This window comes from Seriola lalandi, unplaced genomic scaffold, assembly GCF_002814215.2.
Source record: "Seriola lalandi dorsalis isolate HSWRI2012SDOR001 ecotype SW California unplaced genomic scaffold, Sedor1 jcf7180002054469, whole genome shotgun sequence".
Lineage (NCBI taxonomy): Eukaryota > Metazoa > Chordata > Actinopteri > Carangiformes > Carangidae > Seriola > Seriola lalandi.
This window is the reverse complement of record NW_019525022.1, coordinates 1,741,392-1,763,742: the sequence shown is the minus strand read 5'-3', so window position 1 is coordinate 1,763,742 and position 22,351 is coordinate 1,741,392. Positions and strand designations below refer to the sequence as shown.

The 22,351-nt window shown below is 40.1% G+C and overlaps 2 protein-coding genes and 1 long non-coding RNA gene across 3 annotated transcripts in view; 1 reads left to right on the top strand and 2 right to left on the bottom strand.

Moving 5' to 3' along the window:
* Positions 1-5,534, bottom strand: part of LOC111658823 (elongation factor 2b-like) — an 8,386-nt gene extending 2,852 nt beyond the window's left edge. Inside the window, exons 1-9 of the mRNA XM_087175406.1 lie at positions 5,381-5,534; positions 3,624-3,838; positions 2,316-2,497; positions 2,004-2,215; positions 1,707-1,885; positions 1,295-1,400; positions 675-927; positions 358-553; positions 95-249 (exon numbers count right to left, since the gene is read on the bottom strand). Of these exons, the coding sequence (XP_087031532.1) occupies positions 95-249; positions 358-553; positions 675-927; positions 1,295-1,400; positions 1,707-1,885; positions 2,004-2,215; positions 2,316-2,497; positions 3,624-3,838; positions 5,381-5,383 (1,501 nt within the window). The 5' untranslated portion in view covers positions 5,384-5,534. The remainder of the gene's footprint in view (positions 1-94; positions 250-357; positions 554-674; positions 928-1,294; positions 1,401-1,706; positions 1,886-2,003; positions 2,216-2,315; positions 2,498-3,623; positions 3,839-5,380) is intronic.
* Positions 5,535-11,209: 5,675 nt separating this feature from the next.
* On the top strand, positions 11,210-17,775 carry LOC111658809 (cyclic AMP-responsive element-binding protein 3-like protein 3-B). Its single transcript, XM_023411473.2, has 10 exons — positions 11,210-11,398; positions 11,630-11,728; positions 12,114-12,387; positions 12,898-13,028; positions 13,267-13,377; positions 13,572-13,678; positions 16,011-16,079; positions 16,851-16,935; positions 17,364-17,457; positions 17,567-17,775. Exons 1-10 carry the CDS (start codon positions 11,378-11,380, stop codon positions 17,755-17,757), a joined length of 1,182 nt encoding a protein of 393 aa, XP_023267241.1. The 5' UTR covers positions 11,210-11,377; the 3' UTR covers positions 17,758-17,775.
* LOC147818823 (uncharacterized) overlaps positions 17,765-22,351 on the bottom strand; it is a 9,555-nt gene continuing 4,968 nt past the window's right edge. The window contains exon 5 of the long non-coding RNA XR_015437580.1: positions 17,765-18,093. This is a non-coding gene — a long non-coding RNA (uncharacterized LOC147818823). The remainder of the gene's footprint in view (positions 18,094-22,351) is intronic.

Genomic DNA, 22,351 nt, shown 5'->3' with positions numbered 1-22,351 from the left:
CAGGATGAGTTGTGACAGGATGAGTTGTGCCAACAGCAAGCGATAACTAATAGTAACAATGACTAATGCACCACTGTGAGGTACACCAGTGTTTAAACTACAGGAGAAAAAAAGCAATACATTACCTGTTCAAATGTTGTAATGGTCCCTGTCTTAACAAGGAACTGGTCTACTCCAACAAGACCCACGATGTTCCCACATGGGACATCTTCAATAGGCTCCACATACCGGCCCATCATCAGAATGGTCCTGGACGGAAGAGGAGAGGGATGTGTTGGAAAAAAAAAAGTGCCAACAAATACCTGAAAACACGAGTGGGAGAAGAGAAGCCCCTCTCTCTAAATAAAACATGCTCACCTCTGGATGGGTTTGATGTAGAGGTCCTCTTTCTTTCCAGGGGTGAAGTTTGGCCCCATGATGCGCACCTTCAAGCCGGTGGACACACATCCAGAGAACACACGGCCAAAGGCGTAGAAACGACCCTTGTCACTGGTTGGGACCATCTTTGAAATGTACATCATCAGAGGAGCCTTAGGATCGCAGTTCTTAATACCTGAGCAGAGAAAATATGGTAAGCTGAAAATCTAGCAAATTGATCATCCGAGTGCTCCTCACTGACTGATGTCTTCTCCACAAGGTGAAGGTGCGTGGTGCGGTGATAACGTTCTACTGACCCATGGCGGCCTCGTCGTCTCCAGGCCCTTCATAGAGCAGCTCACAGCGGTATTTCTGTGCAGTGACGGGGGAGGGCAGGTGGATGGTGATCATCTGGAGCAGGGCCTCTCCAGCAGGCAGCCAGCGGCGCATCACAGCCTTCAGCAGGGGCTTCCCCTCCTTCTCCTTGTCCTCCGAGTCCAGTTTGACGTCAAGCTTGTCAATGAGTTTCGCGGTCTCGTCCTTTTTGAAATTCATGATGGCATCAAACACCTAAGAGCACGGTGAGAGAGGGCAAAAAAAAAAAAAAAAGTAATTTTTTTTTCATCCTTTAATGTTTTTTTTAAAAGGACTTGTGGGTACAGTTTTTAATTATATGATTTATTTTGATTGTTAAGGTGACATAAGTTTTCGTTTGCAGAGAAATTAACTTTTAGCTCATTCATCTTAGTGTCCTACATTATATCAAACTACTGTCCTCCATAGTGTATTTTTCATGTTACTGGGAGGTGCCAAGGTCAGAAAAGGGAGTCAGAAATTAATTTTCAACAATATAGAGATATATGTGAATTCACACTATTCATCAGATAAATAAAGCCCTTATTAAACTGCAGTTTTGTTGCAGTGTTTTTTCAGTCACCTTAAAGATGGGGTCCAAAACAAGCTGGCTAAAGGTGCGAGGAAGTTTCTGACCATCGGGGCCTGTGCTGGTCTTACTGAATTTGCCGGCACTTGGATCAAAATATCTGGAAGAAGCATATAATATTCAATGACATTCAAATATATCAGGCTGGCATGCTGCTCTTTAATCATGCATTGATCATCCCAACAGGTGCAAGAACATTTTAAAGAGCAAGTGAAGTGGTTTTACTTCTGCTGTAGTGATGTAGATGTGTACTTCAGGCCATGGTCGGTACACGGTGACATCACTATTGGGTGTGACAGAGTACGTTTCTGACCTCACCCAGCATCACCGAAGTAAACCAGTGAGGGCAGTGAAACCCTGCTTCACAGCCTGGTATTAATGGACTTATTTATGCACTCAAGTTTACCTGTCTCCCCACAGTTTCTTCATCATGTCCTCCACTTTCTTACACCTCTCTGCTGGTCCCAGCTGACCATCTCCTTTAGCAGTGAACTTAGCCACATACATCTCGGCAAACTGCTTTAAGGTGAAGGCCCAGCCATGGAGGCCAGAGCCAAACCCAACTGTACCGATGACAGGGTCAATCTGAGAGAAAAAAAAAGAAAAAATATTCTTTGTAACCACAAATGAAACATGGTATTTTAAATGTACAGTAACATTTTCAAGACTTAGTGCATAAGTGTGTGTGTGTGCGGCGCCATACCATGATGTTCCCCATGGGTCCCCCCTCATCCTCTCCATAGGTGGAGATAATGACGTTGACGTTCTCAACAATACGCTGGAAAGTCTGAAAGAGCTCATCAGGCTCCAGCTGAAGCTCAAGCAGAGCCCGGTCCATCTTGTTCATCATCAGAACGGGTTTGATGCGCTCAGCGATGGCCTGCCGCAGCACGGTCTCAGTCTGCACACACACACCTGGCAGAGGAAACAAACCAGTGAGTCTGGGTGAAAAGCGTGTGTGTGTGTGCAATGGTGGGATGGGAAGGCAAAGATGTGAGACATTATGTAATTTTACCCGAGACACAGTCCACAACCACCAGGGCTCCATCAGTTACCCTGAGGGCAGCAGTGACCTCAGAGGAGAAGTCAACGTGACCCGGAGAATCAATCAGGTTGATGAGGAAGCCGTTTCCGTCTTTACTCTGCTTAATAAACGCCAAGTCGTTCTCTCCAAGCTCGTAGTACATGGAGATGGCCCTGAGTAACAGAGAGGGGAGAGTAAAAAGTCTGGGGACATGTTCACTGATTCAATTCATCTTAAAAAATAAAGGGTTAAAAAAAAAAAAAGGTGAATCACGTGAGTTACAATGAATATATTTCTAAAGTGAATCATCACAGTATTGGAACAATTTTAGTTAATACTTAGTAATGCGAATTAGTGTCAGTGCTGGTACACTTACTGGCTTAAGACAGACACATCTTGGGTGGATTTTTAAAAATGCAAAGTGTCTTCTCTAAACATCTTTGAAAATTATGTTTAAATAAAAGAACATCCTACAAGATGGGACTAGATTAAGGATCTCCTGGGACAAACATATGTTCTGCCTTACTTAATGTTGAGATTGTTCTACTCACTACATAGGAACTAACCAACAACGTGAAAAGGAAACAAATTTCGTGATCACGAATCGATCTATCACGTCATGTTCCGAATTAGCAGACGAGCAAAACAGCACAGCAGAAAGTAAAAAAGATGGCTGTGAAAAGGCTCAAATGTAATCCTGTCAGACCAGAAACTGTGGAAGCATTTAGGTATTTCATATTAATAAATAACTGCTGTAGTTGTTCTTTTCAGTAAGAAACTGACTGGAACAAAACAACAGGTGGATTTGACAGTGAAAGGCCCTGAGGACGGAGTATGTGGTCTTACATGAACACACAATTCTCTGCTTAAGTTAGAACGGTTATTTCACATGAGCGATTTCTGTCTGTGCTCTTCTCACGTGTTAGATGTGGGGAGGGATCATGTGAAGAAAAAAAAAAAAAAGTGATATTGCGTGCACCAATCAGGATTTGGCAACATTTGAATCCAAATCTAAAGACAGTTGTTGGGTTGTTACCTCATGTTGTCAATCAGTGTGATCAAACCACACCCACAGTCCTGATGAAGGAGATCAGATTAATTTTTGAGGGTTGAACTCTTCATCAATAAAACCTGAGCATGTTCACATGTTCCCCCAAATTTAACTTTAATTGCAGCACATTGACTCTTGGGTATTTACAGTAAGAGAGAAATGCTTCAGACTTCCACCCGAGTTTTCAGGACCTTTAATAGTTTGCACAAAAACACACATTTCTAAGCCCTCTGTCCCGAACCACATACGTTGATTTGATGGTGATGCAGCGTTCCTGCTCGTCTTTGCGCGTGTCTGTGAAACGGGTCTCTCCGGCACGGGACGAAGCAATGATCCCCGCCTTGGACACCAGGGAGTCAGTCAGCGTGGACTTCCCATGATCCACGTGGGCAATCACAGACATGTTCCTGATGTTGGACTTCTTGTCCATGATGGCACGGATCTGATCCACTGTGAAGTTCACCTGATGGGGGGAGGGGGGGGTTAAACTTTTATCCATTTACAACGAGCAGAGGTTCATCTTATTCATCATATGTGTCTATTTATTTATGCCCACGACCAGATCTCTGCAGCCATTCCAAGTAGAGTTATAAAAAGAAAGACATGTTTGAAACTGAATCCATCTGCCTGACCAGGACGAGTGTGGGCACCACATAAAGACTTTACCTTCTGGTTCCTAACCAAGCAACAAGATCAGGAATTAATGAGTCATCACTCACATGCTGCAGCTGAATGGGCAGAGCCCAAACATTTCACAATCACAAAGGAACAGAATCTTTTTTTATTTTTGAACTTTACCTTACTCTTAAAATTTCAATATGAAGATTAGGCTGAAATGTAGATAGAAAAAAAAAAAAATTTAATTCCTAATTTAACACAACAAAAATATGCACTATATGTTGCTCAATCTGCCCTTACATGAATGATTAAGGGGTTTAACCAGTTTAGCCAGTAACCAAATAAGTATACCAGGTAAGTATAAGTATACCAATTTATAATTTGATATGTAACATATGAGGGGGCCAGTCCCCTAGGATCACAAAGTAAGATAAAAGCCTTTAATGTATTGATAAAAAGGATGTGCATAAATTAAGGAAAAATTAAGGAATTTCTCAAGATCAAGAAGGTTTTTTGTGATATGTTCATCTGTCGTTGAAAAAAATGTATTTAAATTATCATCATAGGTCTATGTGGGCTTTAGTAGACCTATTATGATATGACTTACTTATATTGAAAAACAGACAAGTGCAAAACATTTATCCAGTGTTATTTAACATAATTTGAGCAGATTAAATGCATTAATCTTATAAAATAAAATAATTACAAAATTATCAAATATTGGATTTCCAGACATTCACCGACAAAACCAAACCATTTAATATTATGGAAAATAGTTAATTCTAAGCTGTTTTAGGTCATCCACCACTGTAATGAAATGCGCTGCGGCTCTCTGTGTGTGACGTCTTGTTGTAGGCCCAAGTGTAATAATATATTTTGTCGCCTCTTTTATTAAACAGAATGACGCAATCTCCTTTAATATCATGTAAAGCTACGACTTATAGTAAAATAAAGGATTCACCAGATGATCATTAGACCTGTCAGGACCATGTGCTTTCCTTATCCCATAATATTAACATGATATTTCTGCAGTGAAGCTACAGCAGCTTGATATTAAAGGCTTTGCTATGAACGTCACAGGGAGGCAGAGCGGGCCGTGCAGTAAAGGCCACAGCCCTGCTTTATCAGCTGCTGCTGCTGCGTATGTTACAACAGATAACATACAGAGCCTTCATCTGATCACCTAACACCTTGAATGACACCAGGCATCGGCATCCATTTCACACACACGCACACACACACCTGACAGGCTGCGTCGCAGCTTGTTGCGCTGAAATCGTTATAACTAGACATGAAGGTTATTCGGTGGAGCGGCTGCCCGTCTTTCCCCTCTACAAATGGATTAAACACAAAACTATGAGCTCTTGTGAGCCCAGCATCAACTCACCATTTTGCCTGCTGGTCGTCGGTCTTCGTATGTGACGCTTTATTGCTGTAGACACTGCCTCTGAGGACAGGCAGTCCCGGTAGCGACAGGAGAGACGCTGCTGCTGCTGGTGCTGCTGCTGTTGCTGCTGCGGCTGCCGTGTAGTGGCTCAGGACAGAGGCTGCAGCAGCAGGGGGCGCTGCTGCGCCACAGCCTGGCCTCAGATCAGATTTCTATGGATGGTTAATATTAAGAATAAATCATAAATGCAATTTTTATGGGTGTGTGCTGTACTGCTAAGTCTATTATTGATGTAGTGCGTGTGTGAGAAAGAAAATGAGGAATTTTATATATATATATTTATTTAAATTATATGTTGCCATAAAAAGGCAAGGAGAAAAGTTAAGAAAAATGGTTTAATATGTTTAAATAAATATGTATAATAATAGGAAAATGAATAATAAATGAATAATAAAAAACAATAACATGAGTAGTAATGCGACTAATAATGATAATAAAGAAACTAATGAGACAAATAATAATAATAATTGTAGCAGTGGGTGTTGAGCAGGATCATGGAGGCAGTGGGTGGTTTCAAATCACAGATCCGGACTCTACAGCTCCGGAGGCACAAATATCTGCAGAATGTGACAGAGAGAAAAAGAGATGAGTAAACACAAAACCACAGGAGAGAGAAGATGCCTAGTCTAATCTGTGATACAATATTGGTATTATTTTTGAGTCAGTAAATATCCAGTTGGTTCTAACCACACAAACAACTCAGTTTGGTTTCTCTTTACTGTACAATGAGCCAATTTTTGCGAAAATGTTCAAGTCAAGTTTATCTATATAAGACAAAATATCTTATCCACTGTACACTAGCTAATTTAGCACATATCAGTTTCAGCTCGTCTCGCTTAGATCTGCAGGTCAGGCAGAATTTTTCTCTGTCAGTCAAGCTTCAGCTGTAAAGGCTGGGCATAATTCATACTTAATGCATGTTGCATCACCATGTCTTGAAATAAGCTGTAAGTCCTGTATCATTCTATACAGTATGAATCAAGGGCAGAGTTTTAAACATTTAATGAAGGAGATATTCACCTATACTCATGAATTATACACAAATATATAAAAAGGGGTATATACTTTGTAGAAGAATGTTTAACAGTTAAAATGTTGATAGTTATGGATGTTATTTAGTTGTTTTACCAGGTGAAAAGCAGACGTAAAGGTCCACCACTTAGAGCAACACCATAGCTGTTGGGTTTGTGTCATTGCCTTTACTGAGGAGGGAGAGCAGCTCTCCTTTCCCTTTGTCAAACCCTCTGTGCACAAAGTGGAGGCTGCACTGTATCAGGATGTTGCAGCTTTCATCTACCAGCTGAGGGCAGAGCAGGACAAGCATCTCAGTGACGATGAGAGAGTCTGAATTGGGACATTGAAATGAAAGTGGAATGAGGAAAAGCAGAGTAAAGTGCTATTGTAAATGTGTGCATATGAACATGCACAAACGTGTATGTGACAGGTGATTGGATGTTTGCTATTACCCCAGTGGACTGTCCAGTCCACACGCTCAGAGGAGAAAATATAGCTCTGTAATGAAAAATTAATTCTTCACGGACTGCAAGCACATAATGGGTTCTCATAAGAGCAGATGTGTGCCTGACATGACAGTTTATTATAATGGAAGAACCCTTTTTTTTTTTTTTTTTAAAAAACAATAAAACAATTGATGACTTTATGAAAAATTAACAAATTTTCAATGGGTTTATCTCTATCTAGAGGGAAAAAAAGTTATTATGATGTTGATAAATGGATTCTTGTTCAGATGTTCTTCAGCTATTTATTATTATTATTTATACTTTCAGAAGGAAAGTGGTTAAATTGTCCTGATGAAGAGAAGAGGAAAGACAAATGAGGTGGATAAGATCAAACAGAATGGGTGTTTTACATTCTGGAAATCCCCAGTTTGCAATTACTACCCACTTATGAGTCATCTATAAAACATTAACTAATTTTAACCATAAAAAAAACAATCCATTACAATTTATAAACACTGTACAAACTATGTCTAATTAGAAAGTGGTATTGCCCTTTTTCATTTCCAAAGCAGATCAAGCAAAATGAATTAAAATTGATGGGGAGAATTACAACCTTTATGAAGAGGGGACCGAGATTAATGTTTGCATCGAAAGCAAAAAATCAATCATTTCTGTGGCCATTTCACCTGACGCCGATGATTTTCATTTCAGTGCAATATCACCATGCACTGTGTGTCACGTTTGCACCAGTGGAGCTGACCTACTAAAACAGTAATACTCAGAGCAGATGCTGTCGGTTTCCAGGTGTCTGCAGTCACTCAAAGAGATGAGCAGAGATTAAATCACCTCAAAAATAAAGCCAATTTTAAGGCACATCATATCTCATATATATTTTTTGTACAGATGGTGTCTCCTTGAAGCTTCCCCCCAAAGGATGTTGACTGTCACTCTGCTGCTTCAAATGAAAACAAGCTTTTATAAACACGAAAAGTGGAGAACTCCTTTCACTCATCACAAATGGTTTGGATAGATTTGGCTCCTAAATTTAACAGAAGAAGAAAAGAGGATCAGATTTGATAGAAGTGGTAAGAAAACACTTAAAAACTATATGATATCATCAAATTTAAGATGAAATATTTGTAAGTAATCCTGTGGATATATTTTGCACCCCTTCCCTTTAAACTCTAAATTTAGACTTAAAATCAAAAATCAAAAGCTTAAGTGACTCAAAAAAAATAGTTCCAGTTGTATTTTTATATTGCACACCAGTCTCGTTGTCAAGAAACTATCTACGTGACACTCTTGGAGAGGGAGGTCATTATCCGACATTTACGATGTTCAAGGAAGACAGGAAATAAAAACAGGTGCTGAGCTGCTGCTACCACATTATACTGGCACCCCTGCATCTGTGTTTGATCTTCCTTTCCTGAAGCTGAAATTACAGTTTTGCCTGTTGACAAGTGTGCCAAATATGAGCAACCAACTTCACTCTCAGAATTGCTTTTATTCTTCTTATTTCTGTGACGCCCTGGGAATTTCCCACACGCTCACAGGTATTGAATCATTTTGTGCACATCAGAGTTATCAGTGAACTCCAGATAAGAGCCATCCAACATGCATTTCACAGCTGGTGGAGTGATAACGGTGTGCGCTTAGAGCACACTCTCTGCGTCTCACCTGTGCTAATGATGAAAAAAAAAAGCTGAGAAAACAGCTCAGCTTAGTATTTTCAGAATCTCATTCATTTCATATCTCCTTGTCAGGGAAATGTGAGCTTTTGATCATTTTTTAAAGTATATTTTTTTTGGGGCTTTTTATGCCTTTATGATAGCACAGTAGAGAGACAGGAAATGGGGAGGCAGAGAGAGCGGGAATGACATGCAGTAAAGGGCCGTTCGATGCGGGATTCGAGCCGGGGCCGACCGCAGTGAGGACTGTGGCCTCTACATATGGGGCGCCTGCTCAACCCACTGCGCCGCTCGACGCCCCAAGCTTTTGATCATTTTTGTTGGGTTTGAGTTGCCATATATATATATATTTATATATCCAGGTGTAATAAAATAACTGAAGTTGAATTCAGCTGCTTGACTCTGATTTCATGGTATATTTAATGTAATCTGGAATATCCTTTTCTTTACTGCGTGGATATAACTCTTCTTGACCCTCAGTAACATGCATTCAAATGTACTTGATGCTACAGGTTTACAGTATGATATCATGTGCAATACACAGCAATTATCTGTACTGAGCTTTTAGTATCCAGAGATGTGCTTAAAAATGTCATGGTTAGATAACATCTGCATGTACTTTGAAACTATGATCTGAAGATAGAACAGCAATAAAGATAGCAGAACTCTGCTGCCATGCAATTAGGCGTATTACTGTACTGATAATACTGGGCTCTGTGCTATAGATACATGGATTTTTAATGCAACAACTGGAAGGGGTTCATACAGGGGCCACATCAACTGATTTTTTTTTAATTTTTTTTTTATGAAATAGAAATGAATTGATTATGCATGGTCTAGAATGAATCATTGAAACCATAACTCACATCGGCGCCACAAGAATTGATTTAAATAACCTTGACCTTTTTCCTGACACATAATAACCTTATATTTAAGGATTTTTGAACATTAGAGATTCTTGAATGGTATTTTGACTCTGTAAAGACTCTAAAAAGCCCACATGAGCTGTAAAATGAATGTCTGTCTCCACAAAATGTTGAAATCAAAGTTCAGAGCTGCTTCAGAGTTTGATATATTCACAATGTGTGACACGCCTGACACACACTCAGAAAAGATGAGAAAGAAACGGTTTCTTCCCATCTTATAATTGATACAGAAAATGAGTCTCAGTGGTTTCAGCTGTGCGCCACATAAACCCCAGGCCTGAATCTGACCTAGGATCTTTTAGACATGAGATCTCCTTTTCTTTTCTCCCAGAATATTAATTTTCCTCCCTGCTCTGATACTTTTGAATGGTTTAGTAAAGGCAACAATGTCCCAAAGAAAAGAAAAATACAAAAAAAATCAAAAGAAACCACATCACATCTCAGTCTACTTTGAACCGCCTGACAAAGGTAAAAATGTCAAAGAAATCAAAAGAAAAGAAAAGAAAATAGCTTTCAATTATTGGAGTTGCCAGAAGTACATATGAGGCTGAATGTCTTTTCTTATAGTATAAGAATGCTTTGAAGTGAAGGCAGCGATGGAAGGATTGTGTTGATATTCATTCTGGAAAACTACAAGACAGACTGTTCATTGACGTTTCTGTACTGAAGATAAGTATAATGGCTCCACCATTGGAAGAATCTCTTCCCCACTGTTGATAATTAGTTACATACGTCTTTGCAAATGTGTTACTGCTACGAGAACATATTATGTAATTCTTTTATTTTATGGTGTGTATGCTTAGAAATAACACGAAACAGATGCTCCTAATTATGGCAATAAAGATAAGACATTGAGGCCGGGTGAGTTCGTTCTGCTATAGAAAAGTAAAAACAATTATGTCATTCTTCGGCTGAAACTGAATGATAACAAGTGCCTCATTAAGACACAAAGAAACTAAGAACTAACTAAGAAAGTTTTCCAAAAAAAAAAAAAAAAATGCACTGGACTGATTTTGAGAAAATCTGAATTTAATTTAGAGTGAGCGAGTAAGTTGGTTAGTAATTAAGAGTTAGAAAAATTTGACGGACTCGATAGTTTGATGTCTTTAGGTTTGGGGTTTGCAGGTGTCCGCAGTATCAATCATAGACTGAAATTTGAGCTTATGTAGCTTTGAGCCGTTAGCAGGCTACAGAGGTCTGGTAAGCTCACTTCTCAGATCATTTGAGATTTTTGAGATTCCCAGTCTCAAGTTAGGAACCTCTGTGAGAGGGTACTGTGTGAAATATTGAAAAAAGTGGATGTTTATTGTCATTACTTGTAATAATCATGAATTATGTTCAATTTCAAGCATGAGTGAACTGGTGAGTAAAGCCTTAAATTTTTGTCTGCTTCAGGCAAAAATCAATTAAAATAAACCTGAGCTTTCTACTGACATTGACAGATGAAGTTAAACCTTGACTCTGTACACCCTCTGCTTTTGAAAGCAATAAAAAAAAGGGCTCGAAATAAATCCTGTCCAACAAAAAATGAATGTGAAACCACACACAGAATCAATCCTGACTTGTAATGATTACATCAAAGGTCACTCTAAGTGATGTGGGAGCAACTTTGACTAATTCATCTATCAGTGACTCTTCCTGTTGTGCTGATTGGCTCTCTCAGCTGTCTGCTAGACACTGGATTGGACGGTGATCACCTGGGTTGTGGGAAAGCAGTTGTGTCATATGGCATTTCAACTTTGTCCTTTGAAACAGACTCAAGCATTTCTCCTACGCCGCGGAGGATCGTCTTGTTCTGGTTGTGTTTTTCCTACTGGAGAATTTCACTGAAATTTCATCAGCTGCTGCTTTATTATTGGAATTATGACGCTGATTACAGACAAGGTAAGATACATTTGTAATCTGATCACTGGGTGCTACTACTTTTTTTAAAGAAAGTAAAAGCAGATATGTATTGATTTAAAGAATCTTAGTCAAAGGTGAGCTTGAGGAACTACAATTTGAAACATCTGAACCGGAGAGATTAGTCAAATTCTTTCAAATCAAGCGGTACACAGGCTTGTAAAACCGGGGAACACCTTGACAGTAATCACTCAGAGTAGTTGTTCATTTCAGGTGCATGGTGGGTTGGACTTCAATGACCTCCTGCTCAGGAACACAGATGAAACCAACAGCTGCCACAGCAACCAGCCGTGGACTATCACAATTCATGACGTGAGTACGGTGATCATTCTGCACAGTTCGCTTCTGAACAGAGTCACTCAGGGGACAAGATAATCACAACCACAAATTCACTGAATCTCATTAGTCAGCGTGATCTGTATTCTCAGCAAGGGTCATGTGTTATTAAGTTGAATCTTAGGATGTATATGAGCTCATTTAGAGTTTCATTGTGTTCTCCAGTTTGGTTGTAAGCATGACTAACAGCGATGAGGCAAAGAGTCATGGACAAATGAGCTAAGGGAATAGAATAGTTGCAGTGTTTATGTTCTTGTCTGTGCTCGTGTGTAGGAATATGATGATCAGATTAAGTTAGCGGTGATAGTGACATGTGATGATGTAGACATATCTCATACCTAATGTACGCATTCCTCCTCAGACCGTGAGCCCTGAGGGAAGTGCTGCGGATGACTTCCTGGACGCTCTGCTGGGTGGGAGCAACTGCTCCTCAGCTCTGGCCTCCCCCCTATGGTCACCCTGCACCACCGACAGTGGCATCAACGAGGACCCCGCGACAGATCCCGCAGAGAGCCCTCACCCATGCTCCTGCACAGATTTTCCAGCCTTTGACACGCCGGTTTTCCCTCAGACTCCATCTCTGGAGAGTCAGCTACCAGCAAATGAAAAAACAGCTGATGTTTCCATCGATCTAAGTAAGACCAGAGATACAGTGGCAGTTACATGCTGGAAAAAAACATTGTGAGAAGTTCAGCCACAAACTGAGCCATGAAACAGTAGATTGTTTCAATAGTGAGCAGAAATGTCAGGTTAAGTTGCACAAAAACTACAGGAGCCAGGTGAACCAGGTCAAACTAAAGACCTTAATATGAGATTTATCCATTTGCACTTTGTGTTGCAGAATAATGAGAGCTATCAGCTGAGCCTCTAAAGGCTAAAGGCCCTTTCAAAGAGTATGTCATTTGGTTTTCCTATTTCTAGAATTTGTAAAGGATAAAAGGTTGTGCTACTGTCATTCATCACATGAAGAAATTGTCTTTTGAGGACACGACTTTTAAATAATTGTCCCTTTTCACTATGATGATTGCGGACCCCTCGGTGCTAAAAAAAACTAAACATTTTGTGTTTTGTTTGAATGGCACATTGTGGCAAATTTGCAAATCATCACCTGCTGTTTTTAATGGTTTTACTGGTTCAATCTGCAGGTTGGGAGTCCAATGACTGCCAGGAGGAGTTTGGAATTGCATACTACCTCACTATGAACCAAAGCTCCGCGATGTCGTCCAGTCAGACGCTCACAGTGAAGGACCTGCTGTTGTCAAACGTGGGACAGAACGTAAGGAGAGAGGAGTTAAATATTTCTGACTATCTATTTCTAACCAATGAGGGTATTATATAAGCTAAGTTAGCTATAAGCTAACCGTATGGTCAACTGCTTATCTTGTAATGACCTGTACCGGTCTGAGAGTCAGAGAACACCCTTTGCACCAAATAAACATAATTTTCTGAGCTTCTTTGAATAAGCTGCCTAGAGAGTCGCTTTAACTGGACTATTCTGTCCATCTGTTTCACAGGCACAAGGAATCCCCCAGCATTCCCTGCAGGAACTTGTACTTAATGAGGATGAGAAGACGCTTCTGGCTAAGGAAGGGGTGAACTTGCCCAGCAAACTGCCCCTGTCCAAGGTACATGAGCAAGACACAATCTTACATGTATGTAGGGCACATACTTCTACACACACACACACACACACACACACACCATGCACATCCACTCACACACTCATCTAAATCTAAATCTGTATCCCCAGTTACACAATCTCTTTCGTCCTTATTCTTTCTTGTCACTGTCCTCCCATGTGTTTCATCTCCCTGACAAGTTTGAAGAGAGGGTTTTGAAGAAGATCCGGCGGAAAATCCGCAACAAGCGCTCGGCTCAAGAAAGTCGGAAGAAGAAGAGGGACTATGTTGATAGTCTGGAGGGAAGGTAGGAGCCAGCTGCACTCAGCATCCTCACTCAACACGACATTATCTCTGCATACTTTGACCTAGAAGATTAAACTTTTATCTGTAGTACCCTGAAGCACTTTATAATGAGCCTGTTTTGTCATACACTTAATTAACTTTAACAAACTGTTGCATGAATGGGAAGAGGCTGCACCCACATAACCAATCTGGTTGTTGACAAACTGGTCTTTCCTTAAAAAAGCTCCTCTGGCTCACAGGAAATTCACAGTAACAGCAGTGGTTTGTTTGGATTAAAAAGACAGCAGTAGCTGTCGTGGCTGGCCAAACAGAGACAGACCAAATACTTACAGAAACTCAGCTGGACACAAAATTAATTGATATCTGGGGAGTTCAGCACCAAAACATCACAGCAATAACAGCCAGTTACGACTGTTGTTGCCAAACTAAATGCATGGGCTGTGCAGATTACTACTTTGTTTATCTACTAGTATTGTTCCTTATGAGCCAGGCACATTGAGGATTAAAATTTTTAGTGAATGGCTCCACATGAAAAGTGTGAAGAATGTGGATTATAGAAAAGCTATAAAGAAATATGACAATTTTGCCTTTTTTCAGCATAATCCTCAACTACTTTACTTTATTATAATGTTATAAGGAGAGTATAATGAATAAAATGATTGCACTCTCATGACTGTGTCAGCTAAAACATGTACACATGGTTGGTAACACAAGTCTACAGCCCAGTAGAGGAAAAGTAAGTAAGAATCTTGTTAAAGCCAGTACTCTTCATTGTCTGGAAACCGTGAATGTCTGTACAACATTTCATCTCAGTGTATGTAACAGCTGTTGAGATATTTCAGTCTGGACCAAAGAGGTGGACTGACTGACAAACTGACATTGTCATCCATAAGGATGTGCCGCTGGCTTGGCTACATACTGTTACTATTCACGTACAGGAGTACTGCGTATGTCACATATAATAGATAAGAACAAAAGGATTTCTGTCCACATGACCATAAAACTCCAGAGGGAGGTGCTCTATACGTACAAATCATTGCAGTTATCCTTGTAACATTTGACCTTATACATACAGACTAATAGAGGATGACTCAGCCATGAAGTCTATAGAGAAACATACTTATACATTTATAGCATTATAGCGATAGGATAAAATAGGTAGGTAGGCATTATCATATATTGAATGAACAGCCTCAGAATGTGATTTCCAAACCAATTACATGAACGGTGCAGCTGCTCTGCTTCAGCAGATCAAGCAGAAGCTGAGGATGTTGCGTAGCAGCAGCATCTCACAATAAAGGCACAGGGGGTTTTGCCAAGAAGGAGCTCAGTTTAGTCCTCTTCCTCCTCCTCTTTCTCTCCTTTACCTTCAGGCTGTGCAGAATGAGTCCTATCACACAGCCAGCCAGCCTTTGTCACTAGATTTGTTCATCCTGCCTGCCGCCCCCACTTTTGTTCATCCGCCCATCACACCTCCGCAAACCGTGCAGCGTGGTACAGCTCGATTCATATGATGAAAGACTCCTTAAAGAAGGGCAGCTCACAATGCCCTCACATGCTTCTGTTTTGTCAGACCCTTACAATTTATTGTCCATAAGCACCTGCGGCGTATTTGCAGGATTGCTAGACGTTATTGATTTATTATTGATGTTGAGCTTCAGATTAAAAAGCTGGATCCTAGAATTTGCCATCATTGATTTACCTAAGACTGTAATAGTCGTCTGAGACTGTGTGAAGGTGCCGTGGACCATAGTTGAATCCGAAATCAGAGACGTATAGAGAGAAGGAAAACAAATGAGAGTAGAGAGTTTGGGGTCCAAAGATGGACAAGCTGTGACCAGGGTCAAATGTAAAATTGTCTGTGTCCTTAAAACAGGGAAATTCTTAATTATCTTACAGGAATTTTAAAGATATAATTATGTGCTGTCTACATCTCATTCAGGCTTGAGCTCTGCTGCTTCTGGGAGACAAAAGCTTCATGGTTGGGGGGTGAGAGAGTGAGCAGAGTCAGCATTTGTTGATAATTAAGCCAGCGTATCAACAGGTTATCGTTATCAGTGGAGGTTCAGCTCAGTCAGAGGGCCATAATGGAGGATGACTCATAGTGAGAAAATGAAACGAGAGAGACAGCACAAGAAGAAAGGAGGGGGGAGTGGGGTGGGGCGGTGGATGACAGAATGGGGTGCGAGATAACGCTCAACAGACAGATATTAGCAAAGAGAGAAATGAAGGGGCAACAATACAACATCATAACACTGTATTAATGAATACTCTTATTTCCTCGTCTTATCTTTATTTTCTTTCGCTTGCTTGTTCTCCGTCTCTTTCTGTAGGATGTCTGCATGTGGTGCTCACAACCTCGAACTGCAGAGAAAGATCCAGCAATTGGAGGAGACCAACAAGTGAGTCCTCAAATGAGCCAACGAGGGCTGCAACTGATGATTATTTTCGTTATTGATTGAGCTATTACTTTCAGTGGTTTGTGGACAGATGGCAGGTTTTATCAGCTGTAGCTGGCCACTTCAGCTCCTATTAACTCCATAGTTTGGATAAAAACACGGACTCCAGCTGACATGTTAAGTTTCAAGACACTGAAATAAAGAAACAGCATTGTTTTTGTGTTGTAGACTAACGCCAGTCCTAATATTCTAATATAAAAGTATGACAAATATAAGATTAGACTGATTAGATTAGATTTTAATGTCTCAGTTTATCTTTTTGTTTGATGTTTCATCTCACTGCTGGATTTATTTTCAAGGAGTTCCAATGTTTGAATGAGTCAGTCTCAGTTTCTCTTTTGTGCCTTTGTTGGTCTGACAGTGTTTCATTGATCTATATTGATGACAACCTGGATAAGAAAACTTTGTAACTTGTTGAAAATCAGAGCTGAGGGGGCTCAGTATAGAATTACCAGAATACAAAGCCCATCCAACTGACACAGTGTTATCTGGCTTTGTTTCCTCGTCATCCTGCCATCTCATTAGGCTGCTTTCTCCCTGACACTGGCTAGGTGCACTCAATTGAAATAAAATGTGAGACGCCACTTGCGCACACCTTCCTACCATGTGCTGCTCTTCTTTTTGTTGTTTTAGTTGCCCATTATCCTCAGAAATAATACCTGTATATCAATGAACCTGCACCCCCTCATCTTCCTGTCTGTATTTGTATTGTAGTGTCCTGCTGGAGCAGCTAAACCGGCTACAGGCTCTCCTCCCTAACAGCTCCAGCAAAACAACACACAAAGGGACCTGCATCCTGGTGAGATATGTAACAATTAATTTTCACCACTGAGAATTTACTCAGATAGCATAATAAACAACCAAATGATAAATACAGGTATAGATATAGTATACCTATACCTGTATACAATACCTGAGCAGGCTCAGCTCCGTCTATTATATATTTAAAGACCAGGCAGTGGTTTCCTGCCTTCATCAGAGGTGATGTGCACAAGCAGATCATTAAAAACCATTGCCTGGTGTCCATTGTTGACAACTGCTGTGTTTACTTTGAAGATGTTTATGGAGTCAAATGTTTGAGCAGCACATGCGCTCATCTTTTGTGGTCAATGGTATGTAGGTTATGGCTAATAGCTCCTTTTTTTTCTCCTCCCCATGCTTTCTGTGATTTCCCTCTGTCGTCTGCGCTTGGCCTGTTTTTGTCCTGCTGTCTGCATTCATGTCCAGGTTTTGTTCCTCTCCCTCTCTCTGCTCATTTCCTCAAATCTCCAGCCAGACCCTTACAGCCAACTCAGCCAGAAAGAGTACGCAGAGAGCAAAGGTCTGTAAGGCATGCATACACACATTTTCTTTTTTTCTCTCTCTGTCTCTCACAGTCACACTCTCACACAAATACACACTTACCTCTCCACCATGCCTCTGCCCCTCAGTGCCGTCCCGCTCCCTGCAATCGCTGGATGAAGTGCGAGGTGTCCCTCCTCCTCCTCCTATCTTTTCCATCTCCAGGGGCTTTGAGGCCTTTTGCAGTCTGACGGAGAAGCTCTGGCCCAGGACAGGTTTCCCCAATGGTGACTCCCAATCCTCTCACCACCAGGATCACAGGCACCGGGACGATCACTGATCCCCTCAGGAGCCCCAGGAGGAACGATAGAAGCAAAGGCGTGCAGGCTCGCTTGCAGGCGCAGCATCCAAATTAGCAATTTTATTGCTTTTCAGCATCTGCTTCCCACTGCAGAGACTGAGTGAAGTGTCACAGTGTGTGTTTGCCATCTGCTATAACACACAAACGGCTAGCTAAACGATTTTTCTTACTGAAATTCACTCACTCAGATGGAGGTCGTTGAGGAGGTCGTCCACACAGACACTTTCTTTGGAAGAACGAAGCCTCAAGCACCTGGTGGACCATGTATTTTATTGCTGATGTACTTCTGCATGATGAAGGCATGCACAGTGCGATCTGTAAAACAATGCAAATGTATATTCACTGCTCTATTATAAACTTTAACTTTACAGTTTATCTTGAAAAACTTTATCAAGAATAATTTGAAGTGCATTTTATAACAGTTCAGTGAAATGCTGACAAAGCACAAGAGAATTAAATGTTTACTCAGTGATTTTTGGAAGCACCTGAAGGGTTTTGTTTCTTTCAGTAATGCCAAGTGTCCAGTTGGGAAAAGATTTGGATCACAATAATAATGAGGCAATATTTGAAAAACAGATATGATTTGGTCCCTAAAAATAAATTCCTTTACAAGCAAAAGTTCACACCTCAACAAAAACTAACCTTTAGTCTCATGGCAGTTGTCAATATTGGAAACTGGGCTTCACTTTAAAAATAAATTGAGGATGTCATATTTCTATTTTAGAGCAAAAGACATATTTGTGGAACTATGATTTTGTGCCGGTCATTGATCTATGTGACGTGACAAAGAAAAATGCTGCAAAAACAGCTGGTATCTAATGCATCAGAGGGGTAATGACTTGAGTTGCTGCCTGTTACACAGAGTCCATCACAACACTTTTGTGCTTATTCTCGTTTCCACTTTGCCAGCACAGCACCTCACATGATGTTCTCTTCTGTAAAATCTCCAGAAGAACAGCAATCACTGTTTTCATCATCAACTCTATTCCTGTCCATAATACATCACAGGTCAGACAGCTTATCTATTTTAAAGGGTCGTCTTCACAGGAGCTCATCTCTAACTCTCTGACAAAATTTGTATCTCAAAAGACCAAGCGAAGCGGAAACAAAGCTTCCTCTCTGTCCACACTCACCAGCACACTCACTGTATATGCATCGTACTGTCTTTTATTTGCTCCATGTCTTCCCAGCCAAAGAATGAGGGCAACATCAAGGTGACATTTATTTTTAAACTGCTGAAGTTCAAACAGCCTCTGCTCACGGTAAAAAGGAGAACTCAGCTCAGGCCAGTCCCACAAGATCATCTTCACATATTCTATGTGTTGACATTTAACTGGAATACAGGACAAAGTTTGCAGAAAGGCCATAGCTACCACCAAGGACACAGCAGTCACTGACTTTGAAATATTTTTAGGATATAATAATAAAATAATAATCTTGATTTGTAAAGCACTTTTCCAAACTCAAGTTACAAATTGCTTCACACAGGCAATACATTAAAACTCTAATCCATATAATGAGATGAATAATACCTTACATTCTACAATCCCATGGATATTACACAACTGTTGGGTTTTAAAAAGTCGATCCCGATGTTTTAGATTAAATTTGACAAGCAAACAATACTAAGAATCTACAGCTGTGCAAGCAGCGCTGTGAAGCTGGATCTAAGGTGCTTTGAGGTGAATGCTAATGCCTGCTAGCCAACATGCTCACTGTGTAAATGCTAACATGCTGATGATTTGCAGGTATAATGTTTGTCGTGTTCGCCATGTAATTCTATCTTGTTAGCATATTAACATATGCTTATTGGCCACAAAGTATCGCTAAGGCTGATGGGAATGTGATTCATTTTAGCAATAATCCAAAATTTGACAAAAAAATAAATAAAAATTGCGCTGGATGAAAAGTGACAGTTCAAAGTGAAAAATCAGAGGATCATCAAAGTCATCTGGATTCATCCTCCAATGTCTGTACAAAATACTATGATAATCCATCCATAGTTGTTGAGATATTTCAGTCTGGACCAAAGTGGTGAACAGACTGGACAACAGACATTGTGTCCTTAGAGCCAGGTTGCTAGCGTGGCTAAAAGCTAAATAAATTCAAATAAAATGAAAGGAATTTAGTAGTCTCCACCAGGGTTACATACCTGGCACCAAACCATAATATATGGAGCGAAGGATTATTAGAAAATATAACCCAGCAGTTATAAGAATGAATGACATAAACAATTATGTGATAGCCTAGTCTGAAAACAGTTTGGTTCGTGGCTAATAAAAATACCTGAGGTGGGTGTTGTCCTGCTGGGGGCATTTGGACTTAAAGCCTCAGCAAATTTTACATTTTTTCACAGCCCTGTTTGCAGAACAGAGGTTATTTCATTTAACAATCCTCGCTTAGTGCCGTTTGTCCAAGCTGCTATGAGAACTGAGGAGATAGGCAAAACTTTACACTGTGAAAACAGAATTATTTCAACTAACCTGAACCAAAAGTGCAGGTACATTATCCACAGTGGGAGTGATAAATGAATTATTGATCCGACTGTTTAAGCAGTGGGTTGTGGTGGTGTGATAAAGAGTTATACATGTAGGTAGAAATTCAATCAGAAAATCAATCGTGCAAGAGTTAAGCAGAGACACTGCTATGGCTGAGGCTGAAAGATCATTGAGTTATTATTATTATTATTATTATAAGATTAATTTGTCCATTTGTAGTTTCATGAAGTCTTGAGCAGGGAAGCAGAAATATTTTTAATTCTGCAATCATGTGCAGTGGCATTTACAAATGTTTCTATCTAATGATTTTTAAAATATATATTTTCTGCACATACTTTGATTGCTTGAGGAGCTAAATTAAACGCCATGTTGTTCCCACTCTGACGCAAGGACATGATTAGAGATGCTGATTGGATCTCTGCTTATCACTGCAGCTATATTTTATGCATTGCAGCAACGTGGAGGGAATCAATCAGAAAGTGAATTTAAATCACTTTGTCTGTGAGAGGCTCTCTCTACCAAAGGGAAATCTGAACCTGAATGACTGTATTATCAAAAGTATTTTCCCCAATTTTACTGTCAAACAAGAACAAAAATGATCTTCAGCTTTATTGTCACTCACATATATTTATCTAGGCCATAGACAAAGACACTCGGTGTCAATATCTCCCTCCCTACCAAAACAAACACAAACTGATGGAATAGAAATAAAATATCTTTAAGCATCTAAGAAAGCTTCAGCAGAATTGAAATGAGAGCACACAGAGAGCTCCAGGGTCGGACTCTAACCATATCTGCATTTCCATCCATCTTAATATTTGGAGAACATTAAAGGAGAAAAATGGAAACTGTCAACAAATTAGCGTTGTTTGAGTTTGAGGTTGTTCCAGACTGCTTATGAAATCAAAGAAAGAGAAGCAGGGATGAGAATAAATTGCCTCCAAATGTCTTGACTAGTCCACATTTTAGTGGAGACCATCATTTATTTAATGTCCCTCAGTGCAAACTGGTGAGGTGTTGCAGTTTGCACATCACACACGCTGCTGTCGGACAAATTCTTTACTAAATCCCAAAAAGGCACGTGAAAGATTTATGCAAATTGAGTGATAAGTTACAGACTGTCCAAGCGAGTCCAGTCTGTCCTGTTGAAGCTTGAGAGAATGACAGAATCTCTCCTTGGCTAAACACATCTGGCCACAGTGATGCATTATGAGAATGCCAACACTGACCTATAAGAAACGCTAATCAAAAACACACACGTCTCTCTCTCTCTCTCTCTTCCCTGGCTCCCACACAAAGACTGAGAGCTGTTTGAAATCTAATTCATCATTCTTCTGATGTTCATTTCAGATAAACATTAACAAACCCTTGTAGGCTAAACTAACCGAAATACCATCCTTTATAATTTACCTTCACAGCATAGCAAGGATTTTAAGGGTGATATTTGGACATGACATCTGAGGCTGTGTTTAGCTGGCTCCATCAAAAAGAGAGAAAAAAAAATGCTGTAGATGTAAGATGGCAGATGATGACCTGCACCACAGCTTTAATTTAAAGAAAGCAGAAACATCGCCTGAAATACATGTTTTGTGCAAACCAATAATAACCAAGACAACTCAGAAAACACTTAATGTTCTGCAGTAGGGGAGACCGGGGATGGTTGTAACAAAGGGATAGTTGTAATAGCATCACTTTCACCAATAAGGGATAACATAAGAGTCATGTGATCAATTTCATGTATATCCACTTCCTCCCTGATCTTGCATGTGAATTTGGATGGCTGTGAGAGGAAGTGTGCAGATTTTACAGTCAAAACATCAATTTTCAGGTAAGAAAGTAATTTTTGGGACCAAGTCTATATTTTGATTAGTACTGATGCTGTTGAAGTTTGAATTAGGTAACTTGTATCGGGTAAGAGAGTAGGTTCTTACGTAAAATGTGAGTCATTTCATCCATGCTAATTTCAAACCACCATGCTGATACAGCTAGGTAAACATTGGCCGACAGGGGTGGGGATAGTTGTAACACCATATAAGAAAATGTTACAACCATCCCCATAATCACAATTCACATAT

Coding starts and splice junctions, on each gene's coding strand:
- LOC111658809 (XM_023411473.2), top strand. CDS start 11,378: ATGACGCTGATTACAGACAAG. Junction 11,729..12,113: donor GGACTATCACAATTCATGAC/GTGAGTACGGTG, acceptor ATTCCTCCTCAG/ACCGTGAGCCCTGAGGGAAG. Junction 12,388..12,897: donor TGATGTTTCCATCGATCTAA/GTAAGACCAGAG, acceptor TTCAATCTGCAG/GTTGGGAGTCCAATGACTGC.